The sequence below is a fragment of the Dipteris shenzhenensis genome, chromosome 4 (genome assembly GCF_047967505.1).
Source record: "Dipteris shenzhenensis isolate YYH24624 ecotype China chromosome 4, Dip_SZ_1.0, whole genome shotgun sequence".
NCBI lineage: Eukaryota > Viridiplantae > Streptophyta > Polypodiopsida > Gleicheniales > Dipteridaceae > Dipteris > Dipteris shenzhenensis.
This window is the reverse complement of record NC_141599.1, coordinates 16,865,941-16,885,323: the sequence shown is the minus strand read 5'-3', so window position 1 is coordinate 16,885,323 and position 19,383 is coordinate 16,865,941. Positions and strand designations below refer to the sequence as shown.

Here is a 19,383-nt window from a genome sequence, read left to right as displayed (position 1 = left end):
ACTCGCCACAATTTGGGAAGAGTTTCGATGTCCTCACTTGTCTAATCAAAATCTTCCATCTCACATTAGTTGTCTAATCAAAATATTTCATCTCACATTATGGTCCTTGGCATGTCAAAGGACACTATCTAGTCACATAGCTGAGAAAACATTGCCCAAGTAAACTCTAGAGAAGATTAACAATTCAATAGATTACACACAAATTACATAGAGTACATCTCAAAGGCTCCTTTCCTTCAGATTACATCTCAAGGACTCCTTTCCTTCAGTGGGCTGATTCCACATTGCTTTGAGCAGGTCGCCTTTTTGAGCTCCCTGATTGCAGGTCCTTGCTCCTTTACTTACTCCTTTCTAGAAGGGGCTGGTTCCTTCATGTTGCTTCCTTATCCCAATGCAAGAAAATTCTTGTACCCATTGCTATTGGCTTGGTTGGAAATTGCCAAGGTAATGTATAATCAAGGTACTAGATCATGACAATCACTATTGGTAAATGAAAGGTTGAAATACCCACCAATCCAAGCAAGTTATCAAGCACATTTCAACCCAAAGAGTTGGAGGCAAAAGACAAATTTTGAAAATATGTTGAATCCCTACTCATGGAAATACAAATCTTATATGTAGGAGAGACTAACATATTCTAGGTGTGGCAATTGAGAACTCAAGAAGAAATTGAAGGAAAGTTAGTGGAACAGTAGAATCTATATCCAAGTCACTTCACCAAATATGTGACCAGAGAACACGAAATTTCTAAGCCCACGATCACCATCACTTAGCTTGGCATAGAGTAATGGTTTTTGAGCCAACTTAAGAACTGAACCTAGGTAGGCTGTGCACGCTCGTGATAAGTGCTTTTTATTAGGAGATTAAATCCAAGATGTAAAAGCTTTATTTTTGAAAAATAAAGAATTTTTTGCCTACAGTTACATTGATTTATGATTTTAACCCCACAGATATGCTAGCATTGATACCAAATGCCAAGCCGGTTCAATAGCATAGGTATAGAATGAATCCAAAATTTTCCATGTAGGTGAAAATGATCTTGACCAAAACATGTGAGAAAGGTTCATCTATGCCATTGACCTAGTGATTGGCTATTTGCAATCATGTTTGTTGGTTCTCAAGAAATAGCTTTACCAAGCTATATATCTTTTGCAACCAAGTCCTGAAAGTCTGCCACTCCCTAGCAATGAGCATTACAATGACTTCTTTTAGCAAGGCATTGACTATTCTTTGTCTTAGGGGGGTTTGATAAGTATTTAACTATAGATGTGAAGTTACATCTATTTTCTAATTTTGCTTTGAATGTATAGTTGCAAAAAAGCCTTGCCAACTTTTCCCGATCCTACTTTGCCTTGGTTATAGTTTGGTGGGAAAATAATCAACAAGTGGATTGGTTGGGAGTCTTTGCCGAGAGCTTTGAGGAGTATCTACAGCCTGTTGCCAAAGGTCAAGCCCATTGAAAAATTGGAACTCATTTACGCATGCTATCTTATCAACTCACCTTTGGACAAGTTATGTGGCTTGTGCTTCCAATCCAAATCTTTGCTCTTCCTCTTCCAACTCCTCCCTTGTCCCCTATGCTAGTGATCCAAGTAGATAGAACTTTGGATGATCCTCTTGTTTCTCCTTAGTTACCTTGTCCAGTTACTTGGTCAACCCCTATTCTTGGGACTAAGCCTCCTCTCTTAAAGCCTTAGGCTTTGGAGAGACTAATCTACAAAGGACTGGGTACTAGCTAGCTCTGCCAAGCCCATGCTGCAAATTAAGCTAATCCCATATGCCTTCTGATGCCTTGACAAGGTCCTAGCATGAGGGAAACCATGGTGATGAAGTTGAGAAATAATTTACATCCGAGAAACCCAACAAAGATCCTCCTACCACCATTGAGCAGCTAGATAAGGACAAAGAGTCTAAAGCACTACTGAGTAGCAACACAAAGACAAAGATCTCTCTTCCACTATTGAGTAGCAAACTCAACATGGTGGGGCCACATATAGGTAGCCTTCAATCAATCACAAGAGAAAGGCCATCTCTAAGCAACTAGGTACTAAAACTTACCCAAGGAAAATAGTCTATAAGCGGAGAGCTATGATAGGCCAAGCATCAACCTTGGCAGTCTTCCCTAGATTATCTCTATTCCTACCACTTGGTGTTCTTGAATCGGTGGGGTCCGGATGTGTTCATTTTTTATGAAGCAAGGTTTCCTCTTGTGGAGTTATGAGATATGACAAACACTGTAGAACAAAGGAGGCATAGCCCTTTGGGTCCTATATCATGTTGTGAAGTGCTAGAGCCCATATGTGCTCAAAAGTGCATATTGGCAATATGTGACTCGAGACATTGTAAATCGAGTGGTCCTCTACAAACTACAAGTGGATCTGATTCTTTGAAAGTGGAATCCACCTTTCTTACTGAGAGCCGCAATAAATCACATGCATAGCATGCAGCTATGGTGATTTGTATAGCTCCAAGTAAATTTAAGTATCTATCTAGACTGTGGATACCAAACTTGCAAAAGTGCACTAAGGGATTTGTGAATAAGGAAAAACTATTAGAGGACTTGATTTTGCACTTGCTACAGCACACACTCCATTCCTTTTAGTAGAGCTTGCTCAGTTGTAGGCTAAGAATGCAAGAATATAGTCTAAGAACAAATCTCTCCACAATCGGTTGCACCTTTTGGAATGAAGTGAAAGCCTGACATGCATGCATGCTAGCCCTAAAAAAATCCCAATAATAGGGCACATTGATGTGAAACCGATGATAAGGAAGACCCATCCAACAAGGAGGCCACCAGTCTACCACACATACTCCATCTAATGCTCGTAGGCCTGCATTGTCCATCAAGATGATCAGCTCTAAAATGGCTTCTTCCAAAGGCACCAAGTAGCAACCCACTACAATTTTAGTAACCACCTTTGATGATGGGTCTAGTGCTCATATGTTGATGATGCCAAAGTCTAAGCCTCATCGTTGTTGTGCTATGCCTAGCATAAGCCACTCTCTAATGGGATTTTCATCACTTGGTTGTCTCGTCCTCTTCTAACATTTGATGGACCTCTGCCCCTTCTTTTGACATATTGCCAATAGCCCTTTTTACTTAGAACAACATTCTAAGGGCCATCCATAGAAAGGAAGGTTTATAGTATCCTATTGCACTCTAGATGTAGTGTTAGACAGTATGTAAGATGAAGCTATTTCCTCCCATCCCCCTATCTACCAACCCCTACCAAGTCGTTCTCATAGAGTACCTTCCATTTGAACTCTCACTCTACTATCGTGCCAATCATGAATTTGATCTAGTGGTGAAGGAGAAAGCAAGGCACTGGCAAGAAACGTATAAGGTAGAGAGATGAGTCATTATGGTTGAAGTACATCCCAAGGGGGCCACACTAAGAAGTATGTAAGATAGCATGTGCGAGCAATGAAAGGGGTTTTATATTTTTATGGATTTATAGAAAATATACATACATAAAGGTTTTTTTAATTTAAAAAGTGCTTTTTTTCATACATAAAGGATACTTTAATCTCAAAATTTAGAGATGGGGTGTATGTAGGTTGTACAAATCCGTAGGTAGGGGTTTTCTTAATACCCCTTGATTGCACGTGCTATATAAGGTTTTTACTTAGTGGCCCCCTCCGTAAGTACATGAACTCGTTCAGTCAAGTTATCTAACCTTACCTATATATTATGCCGAGCTCCTCTGGCTAATCGAGTGGATCCTAGAAGTGGACATCACTCAGGCAACTACAATGTGGTTCAACCTTTTGGAGGTATTCCATAGCTCAATCACAAAGTGATTGAAACACAAGTGTAGCATAAGAGATACAAGTATTAGTTTGCAAAATTGGAGATTAAAGATCAAAACGTTATATATATATGTCATTCAGTAGTGGAAGGAGGAATGGTGTGTTTCACCTCGATAAGGTCTCACGGGTAGGAATTAACCCACTATATCCTTGGCCACTAGTACCAACACAAGCCAATGAGGATCCAATTGTGCCTAGTGTATTGCAAGATATGGGTTCATTTCTTGTAGCTTGTATAGGCCCTCTTCCTCATTCGTCACACATTTGCCTTTGATGCCATGGGATTCCACTAAGCGCATCACGACATCCATAATTTGAAGGCATTCTAGGACTATTTGCCACCCAATTTTGAAGACTGGTTCATTTGAGCTAGTTCGTGATTTTGTTCCACATCAGCATGGACATGGATGAAGTTGACATGAGTAAAAATATTATTGACCTTGGATCAACTAAAACTCACTCTAATTCCCCATTGACCAAGCACCCAGGCTATACATCCATGAATCCAAGCAATAAGTAATGCAAGGTCGATCATAAGTTTTACCTGGCAATCCAACCCATGCCATCAATTCTAGGAGATTTCGGGTAAGATTTAGAAAGTTGATTCATAGAATTGGCAAGTCAAGAGAGAATCTAGGAATATTTAAGTCTAGAGTATAAATTGGAAAGGGATCACTCTTTTGTGCAGGTTACTATGTTGTAAGTCAATTATCTAAGTCTCAGTCTGAGAGAGAGTTTTGTTGCTATGAGAGAGGCTTTGAGTCTTGGGACAAGGTAAGTGCTTGCAAGAATATATATTGGTTGTTGCATAAGAATAGTGTAGCTATAGCTATTTGTAATGACCTGAGGCCCCTTTCTTAATACAAATAATATTGTGATCTAGTGTGTAACTTGTTTACCTTACAACTCCCGTCACATAAACTCTTACTCCTCCACCCATCTCCATTAAGTTTTTGCCATGAAACACAAACCACCTGTTAGTTCTTGACATCTAACCTCTACACCAAGTAGGTTTGAGCACCAGGAAACCCCAAGAGTACAAGAGAGTGCATCTTCACCCTAGAACTATGCATCTGAGCACTAGGTTGATAATTGGTCAAAAAATCATCAACAAATTGTATCATGTTGAATTGTCATGCATTGCATCATGTTATTGATGGGGACACTATCCATAGCAAAAATCTCAAAAGCATGGAAAAGAGATGGGAAACTCGGAACAAAATACTAGATCACATGTTTGGAGGATTGGCCCTTGGCAAAGGACCTTCTCGCCTTTTGAGCGGCATCAAGGGTTGCTTCATAGCATGTTTTGCAAGTACCTTTGTTACTCACTATGGTCGCAAGGGTTTCCTCATAATGTATTTTGTATAAGTATCTTTATTACTTATCTTGTCAATTAATGCACTCTGTTGATGTATGGTTATTTTTCATACCGATTCTTATCCTTTTCTTTTCTCTTTTGTTAAAGCTAGACTTTATGGAGTGGTGTTATTCACCATGTGGTATATAAAATCTCCATCCCTCACCTCTACCAAAATAGGTTCTTACCATCCTAGAGGACAATATTAAAGCAAAGATAGGGACATGGAAATGACCACAACATGGGTTACCTTTGGCTCATCAACTGCATTGTGCATACAAGTGAATGGGTGCACTACTAAAAAGACCTACATAGCACATGCATTCAACGGGTATTTAGAAAATCCCTCAATTGAAGAATTTCCACCAATAAAACTACCCCTTTTCAGTTATGAATTAGTAGATTTTTTTCAAAAATTTAATTAAAAATCCCCTCTTGTTTTTGTAATGATCCTGTTAACTTTTTTTGAAAGTTTAATTAAAATACCCCTCCTTTTGAATGCATGTGGTACACTACAATTTTACGGAGTGAACCCTTGGAGGCATAAAGTGCACCTCCTAAAAACATAACGTGTGGTGCGAGCAAGTTGCACCAAGATTTAGATCCAAAAAAGAGATGAAAAAATCTCATTACGTCACTCTCCTCCCATAATATCCATTTTATTCATTGTCTTGCACTTGTGTAAACCCTTACCCCAATATACTAGATATGGGAGTTGTTGACCAATTTTGCAACCATAATGAACACTCTATCCCTCACCCTTATCCTCTCACGACTCCCTAATTGTGGTCCACCTACCCTAATGCATTACTGAATGAAGAGTGTTTATATCTCTTGCAAGCCTTTTGTAAGCAAAAACCTCATGGCAATATTACTAACGGTAGATGCCATATTACTACCGGTATAATCATTGTACTTGTGTATTTATACTATACCAGAGGAAATTTTTTGACAACTTTCTCATATGTAGACTATCACCATATCAAGATTATACGTATCAATGATGAACTAATATAATTAGAATTATCAAGAGTATATGTATCTAGTTTATTAGTTATTTTTCTATTACCAATGCCATAACATCATTTTCAAGATATTTTGAACCAAAAACGATTATGTAAATGATGCATTAATGCAATATTGAAAACGTTAAAAGGGCCCTCAATTGGCAAGGCCTAGAGTAACTTAAGAGAACAGGAGTGGGAGGAGTAGGTTTATTGCATACTTTGCAAGTGGAGCCTCTATGTGCCTTATTCTTCTCCATCTTAGGAATGGAGTGAGGGCAAAGCACCTTCATATTAATGGTAGTTTTGAAATGGCTTTAAGTCTCTGAGTTGGATAGTGATCAGAGGGAGGAGGATGATATGGATGGGATTTCTTGGCAGATGATCATGATTGTGGGATGGCTAGGAAAAAACTAGACCATTGAGCAAGATGCAATCCTCTCAGATAAGGACAGGGGCACTACGGCACCTATGATTATAGGAGGGGTGTCATCTCAAGGATGTTCATTAGGATCTAGGGGTGTGGTTCTCGCCCGATTGTGTTAGGCACTCAGATCCGGTGGAGATGGTGGTTTTCTTATCCTACATGACCGTATAGGTGGTCGCTTGTAGTTGGTGGAGGGTAGCAGCTTGGACTCCCTTGCCAAAGCGACACTAGGTCAAGCAAGAGGTCCCTAGGGAGATCATTCCCCATTTCTGATCATGACTTTGGTCCCACCTTGCACTAGCAAAAGCTTTTGTATTTCTTATGGATGGTAGAACATGGAGGCTTACCCATTGGTGCCAAGATGGAATAGTGTACAAATGGTGTAATAGAGATGATTCCTCACTATCATTGGAGATTCCAGGCATTTAAGGGGTTTTGGTCAATAGCCATAGAGATGATTCCTCACTATCATTGGAGATGCCAGGCAATATAGGGGGGTTGGAGATGCCCAATCTTAGTGACAGAGATCTTTATCATAGGAAAATGAACATTAAAAAGATGCTTTTATGCCAATAGACCACACCATACTTTCCTCCCTTAGATGATAATGAAGATGGTAACATCCCAAGTGATGTTGTACTCAAGCATAGGGAGAAGGAAAGGATTAGCGAAGGCCATAATCTCAACAAGCTGGTCTGTACCAAAGAGAAGAGCAACACATTGTTGAAAGCAGATCTTGCAGCTCAACATGACATGAACTGATATATATCAAGGAGTTTGAAGGGGCTGGTTGGATTGGATGGGTAGGTTTCGAGGAAACATTGCACCTCCTTCATAGATACCTTTACAATTAGCTCAAAACACTTTGCAAACTATCATCAGACAAAGAGGCCTATAACTTCTAGCAAAGACATGATATCAAATATTCAAAAAAATTTTGAGATGCGCCTTGAAATGGGCTTCGCTTTGATATAAGTTTCATAAGAAACAAAGAATCAGTCAGAAAGATATGGGCAGTTTACTAGGCGGGGGTAAAAACTATCATAATTATACATAGACTGTCTGACACAGAGACTCATAACTTTTTAGGTTTGTATCAAACATAAGATATAATAACACAATGCAATGAGCCTTAAAGATATCTTTGTGCTGATATAAATTTCATCCAAATCGGACCATCGAGCAAAAGGTTATGAGCAAAACACTAACAGGGTGTCAAATAGTCATGAAAACCACACACTCCTACTGGTGCCGACTTGGGAGAATACTCCCTCCATGCTTAGAATTTATCAACGATCCATGCTTAGCCCATAGAGGTCAGCTAGGAGAGAGGAAATAATTCCCTTTGTGGCTCAGGAAATGGGTGGTCCATGTGTGCACAATGAGTGGCTGAGTAAGAAGCACTTTGAAGACTTTGAAAGGAAGAAAAGAACAATGGAAGGAGAGAAGACTCAAGGGAGCTAATATGAAGTGATCTTCATTTCCAATAGAGTGAGACTCTACTCAAATGCAACTCCATATGCTATACATGCAAGGGAGAAAAAGAGGTTTCATACATACAAGAGGGAGCGGGAGCTCCAAGACTACTCATAGAAAGAGAATAAACTAGAGAGATATGGACTCAAGAGTCTACATAAGAGGATATCTATGAGAGATAGAGAGAGAGAGAGAGAGAGAGGGAGAAAGAGAGAGAGAGAGAGAGAGAGAGAGAGAGAGAGAGAGAGAGAGAGAGAGAGAGAGCTCATCAAAGAGGCTTGAGGAGATTAGAGCTACAACAGCATGAGGCTCAATGGTGGAAGAGAGATGTTGAACAAGGGAGAGGATGGCTTCTTTTATAGAGAATTTGTCACCCTCCTTCACCCATTTACAATTGCTGCTTGTAGATTCCTTTCCCCATCAATCACATAAGCCCATATGTCACCCTCCATGTCCTTTTTGGCTATTCTTGCCATGTGTCCTGATGCTCAAGACTCTTAAAATATTGAGAAAGTCAAGAGTCTCCCCACATGGAGCCCATAGGGACCCTCTCTTTTCCATATGTCCACATCCTCCTTATTCCACATAGGAGTTCTAGAAGGATTCCTCTTGACTCCACACTCTTCCACATGCCTTCCACATGCTTAGCATGTGATCTCTCTTATATTATTGGAACACATGGACATGAGGCCCACCTCTTTATATGACTCACTCTTCCTATTTTCTAAAAACCCCATAATATCCCATACACAAATAACTCTCACCCCATACCAAGGTATTTATCATTCATACACATGGTATTTACAATGATCCATTCCACTCATCCTCTCAATCCCATACAATATCTTAGAAAATAAAAATAAGTGAGAGCCGCTAGGCTATCACTTGATACTCAAACTCTTATCAAACATAGAGAAAAACAATACCAATGCCAAATAAAATATACCAATGTGTTCTTGAACAATCCCACCTTGCCTTCCTTTTAGATTCAAGGACAGACAATGAACATGACCGAGGTACATGAGGTAGTTCCTCCCAAATGAGCATGCCAGCACGTCTGGTAGAGGACACATGTGGGAGACCGTGGCTAGCATCACTGCTTGTTGGCATATATGGTCGCTCGTTGAACTTGGGGGATGGGACGCTAGTAGACCACCCTGGTTGCCATCTAGCGGGATATCATATACACTCTATGTACTATTTGGGAGCATGGGACTTGGGCTCTAGAGTGACCATCAAAAGGCAGGCATGAAATAATGCATGATCGGGTGTAGCCAATCACAGGACTATTTTTGGGGCAATTTTAGGGCCGCAATGCGACACATTGGTGGGAAAAGTTTTGAATTTGGGGTAGACTCGTGCTCTCGTAGAAACTTTTCCCGACGTAATGATTGCCTTAATGGCATAATAATGAGATAAAGTCTATCAAAACTTGTTGTTTTAAACACCGTAGAGCTCGACATATGTCACTACACGAGGAGTTCTGCCCTCCTTCATGTAGTCTTTGTGGTGAATCCTTGTACATTAGATTATCCATAGTGTGTCCTATCATCTACCCGCTGCTCAGCACTTGTCATCTACCCATATCTTGCCACCTTTCATCTACCCACAACTTGCCACCTGTCGCCTATGCGCAGCTCTCCCATGTTCATCTAGATTCACAACCACCGTGCCGATGATGTTGACTTGGTGCGCCCACCACATTGGTTCTTCGAGGTGGTTGTAGCTACTCCTAATTAACCCAAAGTAAATATGTTTATGTTAATTGGTTGGGTCATGTGAGACTCATGTTGGAATCCTACAATTGTTCGTATATTTCACATCGAGTTTAAAAAAAGTGGTTAAAAGTTACTCCTAAACGAAGGATACTGTATTCCCTTTTGCAACCACCATGTTAGTTCTATTTTAGCGTAGGTTATAGTTAATCCTAAAACAAGGAAATGTATTTCCTCGAAAAAACCATGCTGGTTCTATTTTACTATGGTGGTTACACAAAGTTAAATATTTTCCTTCATTTAAAAGCTAATCCTAAACTAAGGAAATACAATTTCCTTTGTTTTACAGTTAACCCTATCCAAAGAAAAATGTGTTTCCTTGTGGAACCACTACACTGGTTCTATTTTAGTGGGTCTTGAAGTAACTTCTAAACCAAGAAAAAAGTATTTCCTTGCAACCACCATGTTGGTTCTTACACTGGTTATTGGAACTATTTCAGTGCTCCTTTCAGTTAATCCTAAAACCAAGGAGAATGTATTTCCATGTGCAACCACCACACTAGCTCTATTTTAGGTTGTAGTTAATCCTAAACCAATGAAAATGTATTTCCTTGCAACCATCGCTCTAGTTGTTAGAAGTATTTCAATTAATTATAAAAATGAAAAAAATGTGTTTCCTTGCACATAAGTTGCTTGTGCAATGACTACAACCAGCAACGACCGCTACCATCAATGGATGTGATAATAGTATTATTCATATCAATTTAAAACTTAAAAGAGATTGCACCCAGTGAGTATAACAAATCCGCCATTGCTAAGAGTACACAAGTTGAGTTCAGCCATTTAGATTATCTCGGGTGTGGACTACCACACCATCGCTTCAACACAATTCTCATGTGATTGGGGGGGCACATCAAACTGGGCTAGCCTCTATGAATATGATAATGTATAATGGTCTATGATCAACAATTGGCAATACTGAGTTGTACAAATATCCTCTTTGCAACTTTTTCTCAATAAGGCTCATAACAACTCCACAATGGTTGAGTGGTTATCCTCATCGGATGTAATCTTTTGGGGTCTAAGGCTCTCAATGCTCCATGAGGCTCTTTGTTTCAAATTTTGCTTCATGAGGCTCTCAGCAATTGCAGAGTTGTTAATTTTTATAAACTGTCTTTGTCTATAGAATATGTAATCTCTTTTGTTAAATTTTAGCTCGATGAGGCTCTCAAAAATTGTTGGGGCTTATAATTTTCTACCTTTTTATAGGTGCACAATAACTCCTCCTTGCGCTCCTCTCTTTCCTCATCTTTGCAATATTCTCTCAGTACATCTTTGAGCCTGTGCCATGTCCTACACAAAAACTTATATCATAAGCCAGCTTATGGCCGGTTGACATGATTCACCCTCTGCACGATGTTCATATCAAACAACTAGGTATGTTACATGAGAACATGTAGTCCCTCTTCATGGGATCGGGTTCTTTCCTTTGCTCATCCAAAAGGCACCTTAGACAAGAAAATAGATGTTGGAAGGTTCTTGGGTAGTATGCCATGATCTATAGAAAGGAGAGGTTGCTAGGAAAGAGGATGGCAAGGGAAGGTTTAGGGCAGAGAGACCATAGCAAAAGAGCAGAGCAGGCACGAATGAGAGCAAGATAGCTAAATCATGTTTGAGGCCACAATTAAATACACCTTAAATTAATCAAAATTTGAGCCATCATGGTGATTGGAGGCCCAATTATGGAGCAGAGTAGGCATGAATGAGAGCAAAGTAGCCAAATCATGTTTGAGGCCATGGTTAAATACACCCTAAATTAATCAAAATTCGAGCCATCATGGTGATTGGAGACCCAATTATGCCATCTAATAATCATGATCCATATTAATAAGCTACCGTAAATTAATCAAAATCTAGGCCAGTGCAATGACATGTAATTAAGTGCACTAAAAAGAAATTCTCCCCAAAACAATAACATGCAAATAAAGCACATGCATGCAAGATCAGCATGCAATCACACATGCCACTGTCGGTGGAGATTGGAGATTAGCTGCAGTAGGACATCCAAATAATCATGAAGTAGCCACCATGTCAATATGTCCAAATAATCATGAATCAGTGTATTAACCCTTCAGATTTGATAAGAAGTTTTATGCTACCATAGTTAGCATGTGGAATTATTGTCGACATATACGAGTTAATTCCTATTGGGTTGCACATTCAACTATCAAGGGAGTGATGCAAGTTGTTCTGCAGTGGCATATGCAATACCAAAAAGCCATTGTTGAAAGGCAAACTCATTGCTTTGATTAGGAGAATGATGTATTATGCTTTGGCTCTCATGCCAAAGGGCCCAGATTTGAGTAAGTTGAAGGATTTTCCAAAGTTTTAGGCATTCGAGAATGTGAAGGAGGTGCAGTTAAAGAGTCATCTCACCTAGTTGGAACTTGGCAAGTGTCCATGCGATGTGTTATTTCATGCGTTGAAGAGGAAGTAGAATTGAGAATCAATGGAGCAGCTATAAAATAAACATGGTCAGCTCAAAGTTTTGGCATGGGCTAAAGATTTCAAGAAGGAGCTTAGCAAGTAGGGGGGTGAATCTATTGTAGCAAACGCTAATGGGAAGAGAAACTTTGAGTTTTACTATTGTTCATGGTCACTCGTGTCAATGTGGAAAAATGGGTGCCTTGCAAGGCCCTTTTTAGTCTAAGTGCTTTAGGAAGCGCAGTTAAAGATGGAGTTAGATAAGGCACCAAGCCAGATGGCCTCATAGTGGAAATTTATTGGGCCTTTATGGATTGTTGTAAGTGGCATTTAGTTATAATGGCAAATGAAGTAGTAAAGAGAGGTGCCTTGTCTAAAGATGTCGATTTGGGGTTGATGAAGCTTTTTCCCAAACCTCAAGCTAGGTTTTTGGTGGGTGATTCTGATCATAGTGCTTAATATAACATATAAGATTATTGAAAATTCCCTAGCCTTAACAATCCAAGAGTTATGTGTACTAGCAAGTTATGGAAAACAAAACGAGTTTGTGTAAGGGTGGGATATCTTTGATAATATCCTTCATGCCATGCCTGCCCTTGATTTTGCCTACTAGTCTGGCTAGAAGTGTGTCCACTTGGATTTGATTTAGATAAGGCATATGACAAAATTTGACAAATTTTTGAATCTGCCAGGTTCTATTGCAGTTAGGCTCTGATGATGCCTTTGTTACATGGTGAAAGGTCTTTCTAGAAATGTCCATGTTGTGTTATGCATTAATGGTGGTGCTATGGGGAGGTTTGATCTTGTAGGTCAATTCACCTATTTCCCATTTAGCCTCCATGCTCTATGTATGGTTCCTATTTTTGTTATGATCTGAGATGGGTGGAATTTGGGTCAGCTTGAGAGTTTGCATATGCCCCTAGGGAAGTAGTTTTGAGCATAGTTGTTTGTTGACAATATAGTGGCTGGGCATGCTTCAGTTATTCTATGAGGTTTCTGCATCGACTTGCAGTTGGAAAAAATCTCTTTCCTTTTAGAACATGTTAGATGTTCGAGAGGATTGTATGGGATGATTTACAACTCTATTGCATGAGGAGGGGTGAGATAGTGTGATACCTTGGGAACCCGTTGGGTTTACGAGTGGGGACATAGGAAGTTTGAGAATGTACCTTGGGATGCCTTCATAGTCCCCAAGTGCCAGCATGGCCTATGGCTACTAAGAATCACGATTTGCATTGTAAATGTCTTCCTAAGTTTTTCGAATAAAATGCTCCGTGGGTCACATGTGGTGAAGCTTTAAATCAATGGTGCTAGTAAGGGGATAAGAGTTGGTACCTAGGGTTAGATGGATTGGTACCTAAGGCTAATGTCTTTTTACTAGTTTTGATTTGGTGAAGGGGTTAGTGGATGCATTGAAGAGCCTCAGGGCCTCTCTATGTGGAAGGATCGGATGGGTTTCAGGGGTGAAACAAGTTTCTTAGAGAGCCTTTGGTGAATTTGGGTAGCTTCATGGGAGGATAAGCCACTTGCTTTGCAAAATGTTCCCAAAGTTAGGAAGAGGTCTAAGACAATGGGTTCAACTTTTGGATGGACGATAGGAAAATTGGAAGCCATTGGTGGTGAGGGAGGAGTTTGGGTTGAAATCTGAGGAGGAGATTGTAGCATGGGCTATCAATTGTGCCCTAGAGTCCTGGCCAACAACTTATCTTGTAAGTCCTAATTAGTCCATTAATCAATGGATGGTGGGCTCTACCTTCTCTCTGCAAAGTTAGCGGATAAGCAAGACTTAACTAAGAAATCAGTTTTGTCGAGGTTGTCAGAGAAGTGGCTAGTGCATAGGGTCATGGCCCGATGGGTGATGGAAACATTGGTTGGTTGATGTCTGGAAAAAAGACAGTACTAGTGGGAGACCTTGGGAAGTTTTCTTTGTTAACAGGAGTAATTTTGCCGTATGTGTGTGGGGTTTGGTTGTTGGTGATTTGGGGAGAGCGTAACTCTATGGCATTTGATGTTGGTGGCAATGTGGTGGTTGTGGGAGGAAGATTATGGAAAATATAAGAAGGTTACAATAGTATGGTTACCTGAGCTCAGGACGAGGTAGTTAGTTAGTTGTTTTTGGCATCATCTCATGTGTTGATCTAAGCTTTTGCTATGAGCTCTTGGGCGGTGTGTTCTTTTCTAGTGTGGGTCTAACCAACCCTCTAGCGCAAGTCGACAAATTCATTTTTTATTTTTATTTTAAAAAGAACTTAAAACTTTCAAGTCCCTGGAAAGTTGAAAGCATGAATGAACTCCTTGATGATTCTTCCTTCGTTAACCCTAGTCTAGAGAGAGAGAGAGAATCACCAAGTGACGTCCATCGGTGTATACTACTGCTGGGCATTCTTCTTTGTTTTTTCGAGGCTGCTGCCAATGCTAGACTTCATCTGGACGATGCCACGCCTATGCTAGCCTCGCCCGACGTGCGAAACGGCTGTTAGCCTTGCCAAGTGACAAAATCTCGTTACAGTCGAAGATCTACCTAGTGACAAAAATGGGCATTGCCAAGTGCAGTCCCTCATCGGCGGCTGGCCTTGGCATTCTAAATGTTGCCAGCTGCAAGTCGATCGCAAAGTGTGGCGTGAACTGACCATGACGTATTCCCCAAAATAAATAACGAATAACTCTGATAGAGGCTAGAGCAATGCCGGCTGGCGGCCATAGCGATGTTTCTCAAATTTTGAGCAAACTAAAGAATGAACGTGCTGACCGCGTTGTGAGTGCCGTAGTCTCTTGTAATGGAAATAATGGACATGGCGTAAGTTGAACAGTACGACAGTGCAATGTCTCCATCACCGAATCCTTTCGTTGCAGAAAAAATGCGAAGATGAAATCCACGTGAAACATGGATTAAGTGAGAAGGATGATTGTAGAACTTACCGTGAAATTACAATTCCTGTGTTTGAAGATTACACCTACGTAGAAAATGGATTAAAAGATATGGATTGCTCGTTCAGAGCATCCAGGAGGAATGAAGAAAATTGTAAACATAGTTGGCGACTGACACATGTGAAGGCTTGAAAGGTTTCGAATCTCCAGAGGAACAGTATGGCGTTGAAAAATATCCCATGAATTGCTCTTTGTCTTTGGACACAGTACTTGAATTCGATCTGAAAGAAGGACTCCTTCCAAATTTAAGTTGCTAATGCATAAATTACGAAACAATTTCAAGATGAAATGAGTAACACTTCTGCGCGTAAGGGGCTCCGGAAGGATGCTGTTGCGACAGTGATGAAACTTGAGGTCCAATTCCGCTGATTCTTGACGAAGTCTCGACTCTCCCATCTCGCATACATCTGACTCGACGGGTCTCTGATGATATGAGTCTGCAAATGAAGATTCATATCAAGGAGCTCAAGCATAGGGGAGTCACTGTAGCCATTCCATTCCGGTATGAAGGACTCGAACAGCTTACAGACCAAAGTGGAATGCCGAACCACTGGATGGCACCTCCTGTACAGCTATAACCAGCATGAGCTGCAAGTATGGTCTCGCCGGGCCGAGGCTGGAAATTCACCCTTCCAGTAGCAGATCTTCCACAAATTCGTAGCAAACTTCTCAGAATAACTATTGGATCCTGTTGGTTGTTGCAGCTTTTGGCTTTGGACCTGGAGCTGGAAGTTCCAGAAGAATCGAGCTACCACACTTTGGACACTTCCGATTGTTTTTTGATAAAAGTACAAACATCAGACAATGTGCACATCCTGCCGCAGTCATTTCGGTGCCAGAATTTGGGGTTCTCGCTTTAGTGGCAGCTCGGCAACATTTGATTTTACAGGACTCGACCTCCTGCACATTTTTAATTTCATTGCCAGCTTCCACGGCATCCGATGCGGATGAGGAGCATGAAGAAGAAGCAGCATCGTGCACAAAAGCGCTCATGGAATTCTGGCGCACTTTCGATAAGGAGTCCGTCAGCTGCAATTGAGGTTCTTGCACCGCTGACCATAGACACAAACCCACCTGATTTCGAGATAATTTTCTCGTAGGCCCTGATCTCTCCTTCTGACTATCTGCATGGGGATCGCTAATTGGCAATGAAAGACTCAGCTGCAAACCCAGACCATCATCGTGCCCATCATCTGCGAAAAGTTTTGGCCTCTTCAAATTCTGTGCCGTCGGTTTCCGCAAACCCATTTCAGATGTGGAGCTCTTTGGAGGCTTCTGCTCATAATTCGAATCAAAGCCAATTCTCTGGGCTTCTTCGAAATCTACTTTCCCAGTACCGGTATCCTTCCTTGAAGGGGTGAATGGCTCGGACAACTTCAGCTGGGAACTTTTCTTGGTTTGATGCTCGTTGCGAAATGGCGTTCCCTTCTCCATCTCCTTGAAGTACATCAAGCCGGACTGCACAGAGATCAAAATGAGCAGCTTATGAGTACCAAGGGTCCTCTTCTGAAAAGAATGCTACGCCTCCTATCTGTCATGCGAAACAGGCAAGCCTGAAAAGAACACGAAATAAGACTGACATTCGAAAGCTCACCTTCAAATCCAGGCATCTTTCCCACCCTCGCGGCAGGGGTGGGAGGTCCAAATCGAGGCAAACTTCTCCAGCTTTGTCGACAGCAATCCAGGAAACATGGGCGGATCGTTTGGCCATGGTCGAAGCTAGGGATTAATTGGCGGACAAGAGAGGGAGAGAGAAAGATCAGAAGCTATGAATTGGACTGGGAGACAGAAAGAAGAAAGGATGGGAGTAGGAAATGGGAGGGAGAGAAGGAGACGATAATTGAGAGCTGAGAGAGAGTTACAGCTGATCAGCTCAATCTAGCAAATATGAGAGAAAGTGGGTAACATGGACAGATGATCAGATGGAAAGGTTGGATATATAAACATAAAAAGAGGTGGGAGATTGAGGGTAGAGGAGGAAGCTTTTGAGCTGGGGACAAAGAGAGAAAACAAGGAGAAAAGGTGCCTTTTCTGTTGAGGGATCACGTTCCCAGCAAAGCACCAGAGAGCAAGCGAAGCTATGAGAAGAAGCCTTTCCAAGGCCACGATGAAGAGGTGGAGGCTTATAATTCTTTAGAAAAATAAAGTTGATGAGAACACTTCTCTCTCTCCTTGTGTTTGGGCTTGGTTGGTTTCTTGGGTCAACGTGCATCACCTTGGACTTTGCATTTAATGCGCCCCTTGATTTGGAGCTTCCCAAGGTTTTGTCGTGAGGAGAGCAGAATCTTTATCATCTTGTAATCCTCCAAATTCCCACCCTTCACTAAGTTCACTCCATTCTCAAATCCATCCACAACATTCATTGACCCCAACTACCATGCATGTTTCCTTCTTCTTTTCTGGCCCCCTCGTACACACATGCTCGACTTCGAGAACCGATTTTGCCCATGGTATGTGTTCACATGCACCAACATGGCGCACCTTGTAGGATTCGTACATAGCCAGCCACCTTAGGTGGAACAAATGCCCAACCACCAGAGCTATTGCTATTCTCCAAAACCATGCATGATGTTGATTACCTTTATAGTAGCATTTGTCAATTTTGATAGCCACCTTAGGTGGAACAAATGCCCAACCACCAGAGCTATTGCTATTCTCCAAAACCATGCATGATGTTGATTACCTTTATAGTAGCATTTGTCAATCCATCAAAATTGATTGACACCCAGAGCCATGCATGCTTTAAATACATTTATAGTAGCATTCATGAATGGTGACATTAATTGATCCCCAAAACCATGCATGCTCTGATTGGGAACATGAAAGCCAAGGTTAGGTACTTTTACGAAATGAGGGCATATACATTATTATACTATACCAATAAATGAATATGGATTTTGATCATGCTAGCATGACGTCATGAAATAGTTTTGCATTTTCCTATAATGATAGGATTCTTTAGTTAAAGATTCCATATCATTGACAAGACATTTAAACCATGATGGGTTCCCTTTTCTTGGTTTACAATAGCAAACCCACAACAAGGGTCTTTTGTCGTGAATCATGAGACCCTAAGGGCTAAATCCTTTTGCCTTGAGAGCCATACTATCACAAACGTTTTGGCTTCATATAATGAATATGGAGTTCATTTAATTGAGGCAAAAAACTGCAAGGTTCACAAATGGATGACTTAGAATCTGATGCATGCATTCATTTTTCGAGGTAGCTCTAATAATTATTTAATGGGTATTGCATAATGTGGAAGGGATAACCATTAGATTTGGGGGAGAATGTTTGATGTGACCCCTACATTTATAAACTCTACTTGGGACACATGGAATATGCCTCTAGCTGGCAATCTTGTCTCTATATTTAGCACTAGTGGTTTTGGATTTTGCAATTGTATGCAAGAAAATTTTTGGAATAAGGGAGAACATGCTACAACTTTATGGTAGTTATGGGTACAACTAGCAAATAGTGGGCTTAGGGATTATGAACAGTAAAAAGATTGTTCTTTGTGAATGGGTCACTACACGCTTTGCCTTCTTATCTTAATCAATGCATGAGAAGGGGGTGGGGATGGGGAGGCACGGGTGTTGGAGAGGGGCGAGGGGTTATGGTGGGAAATGCGAGGGGTAGCTATGAAAGATTCTAGGATAAAATACCTACTATATAGAGTTTCTACATCATGAATAACCCAAGTGTTCCACTTAGGATAAATATCTAGTTCCTAAATAGTTTCGATCCCAAGTTGGGTGACCAAAGGTGTTTGATAGTTATTATAGAAGCTAGTTTTTGGTTGTGAATGAGTACCAAATAGGTCTACCACCCGTCTACCAATGCTCAAAGGAATAAATTAAAGATTCTGTGATCGCCTCATTAGCATTGATGAGTATAATTATAATGACATTATTGGGATTATACTTATTAAGTAATCACAAACTGCTCAACGAAGTCCCATGGGTGTTACAATTTTTAGCCATGTAGTGTGTTATAGGACTTGTGCTTGTTGTTAATTACTAAAAATTGTTCATTTAAGTTTTCACTCTTAAGACCATAATAGGAAAAGTGAAAAATCCAATATTTCGAGACTTTTCAAATTGCTCATTTCACAGTGTTTGATATAAGAGACCATAGAAGGAAAAGTGAAAAAATCAAAATATTTTGAGACTTTCCCAA

At 40.6% G+C, this 19,383-nt stretch overlaps 1 protein-coding gene across 1 annotated transcript; it reads right to left on the bottom strand.

Moving 5' to 3' along the window:
- Nucleotides 1-15,165: 15,165 nt before the first annotated feature.
- On the bottom strand, nucleotides 15,166-17,319 carry LOC147902523 (uncharacterized). Its single transcript, XM_087373421.1, has 2 exons — nucleotides 16,799-17,319; nucleotides 15,166-16,662 (listed from the first exon to the last, which is right to left on the bottom strand). The coding sequence occupies exons 1-2, from the start codon at nucleotides 16,913-16,915 to the stop codon at nucleotides 15,883-15,885; spliced, it is 897 nt and encodes a 298-aa protein (XP_087229547.1). The 5' UTR covers nucleotides 16,916-17,319; the 3' UTR covers nucleotides 15,166-15,882.
- Between the last annotated feature and the right edge of the window lie 2,064 nt (nucleotides 17,320-19,383).

What these genes read in the sequence shown, in the direction of transcription:
- LOC147902523 (XM_087373421.1), bottom strand. Translation starts at nt 16,915, where the DNA reads ATGGCCAAACGATCCGCCCATGTTTCCTGGATTGCTGTCGACAAAGCT. An exon ending in AAAGATGCCTGGATTTGAAG is followed by an intron (nt 16,663 to 16,798) that starts GTGAGCTTTCGA and finishes ATCTCTGTGCAG; the next exon opens with TCCGGCTTGATGTACTTCAA.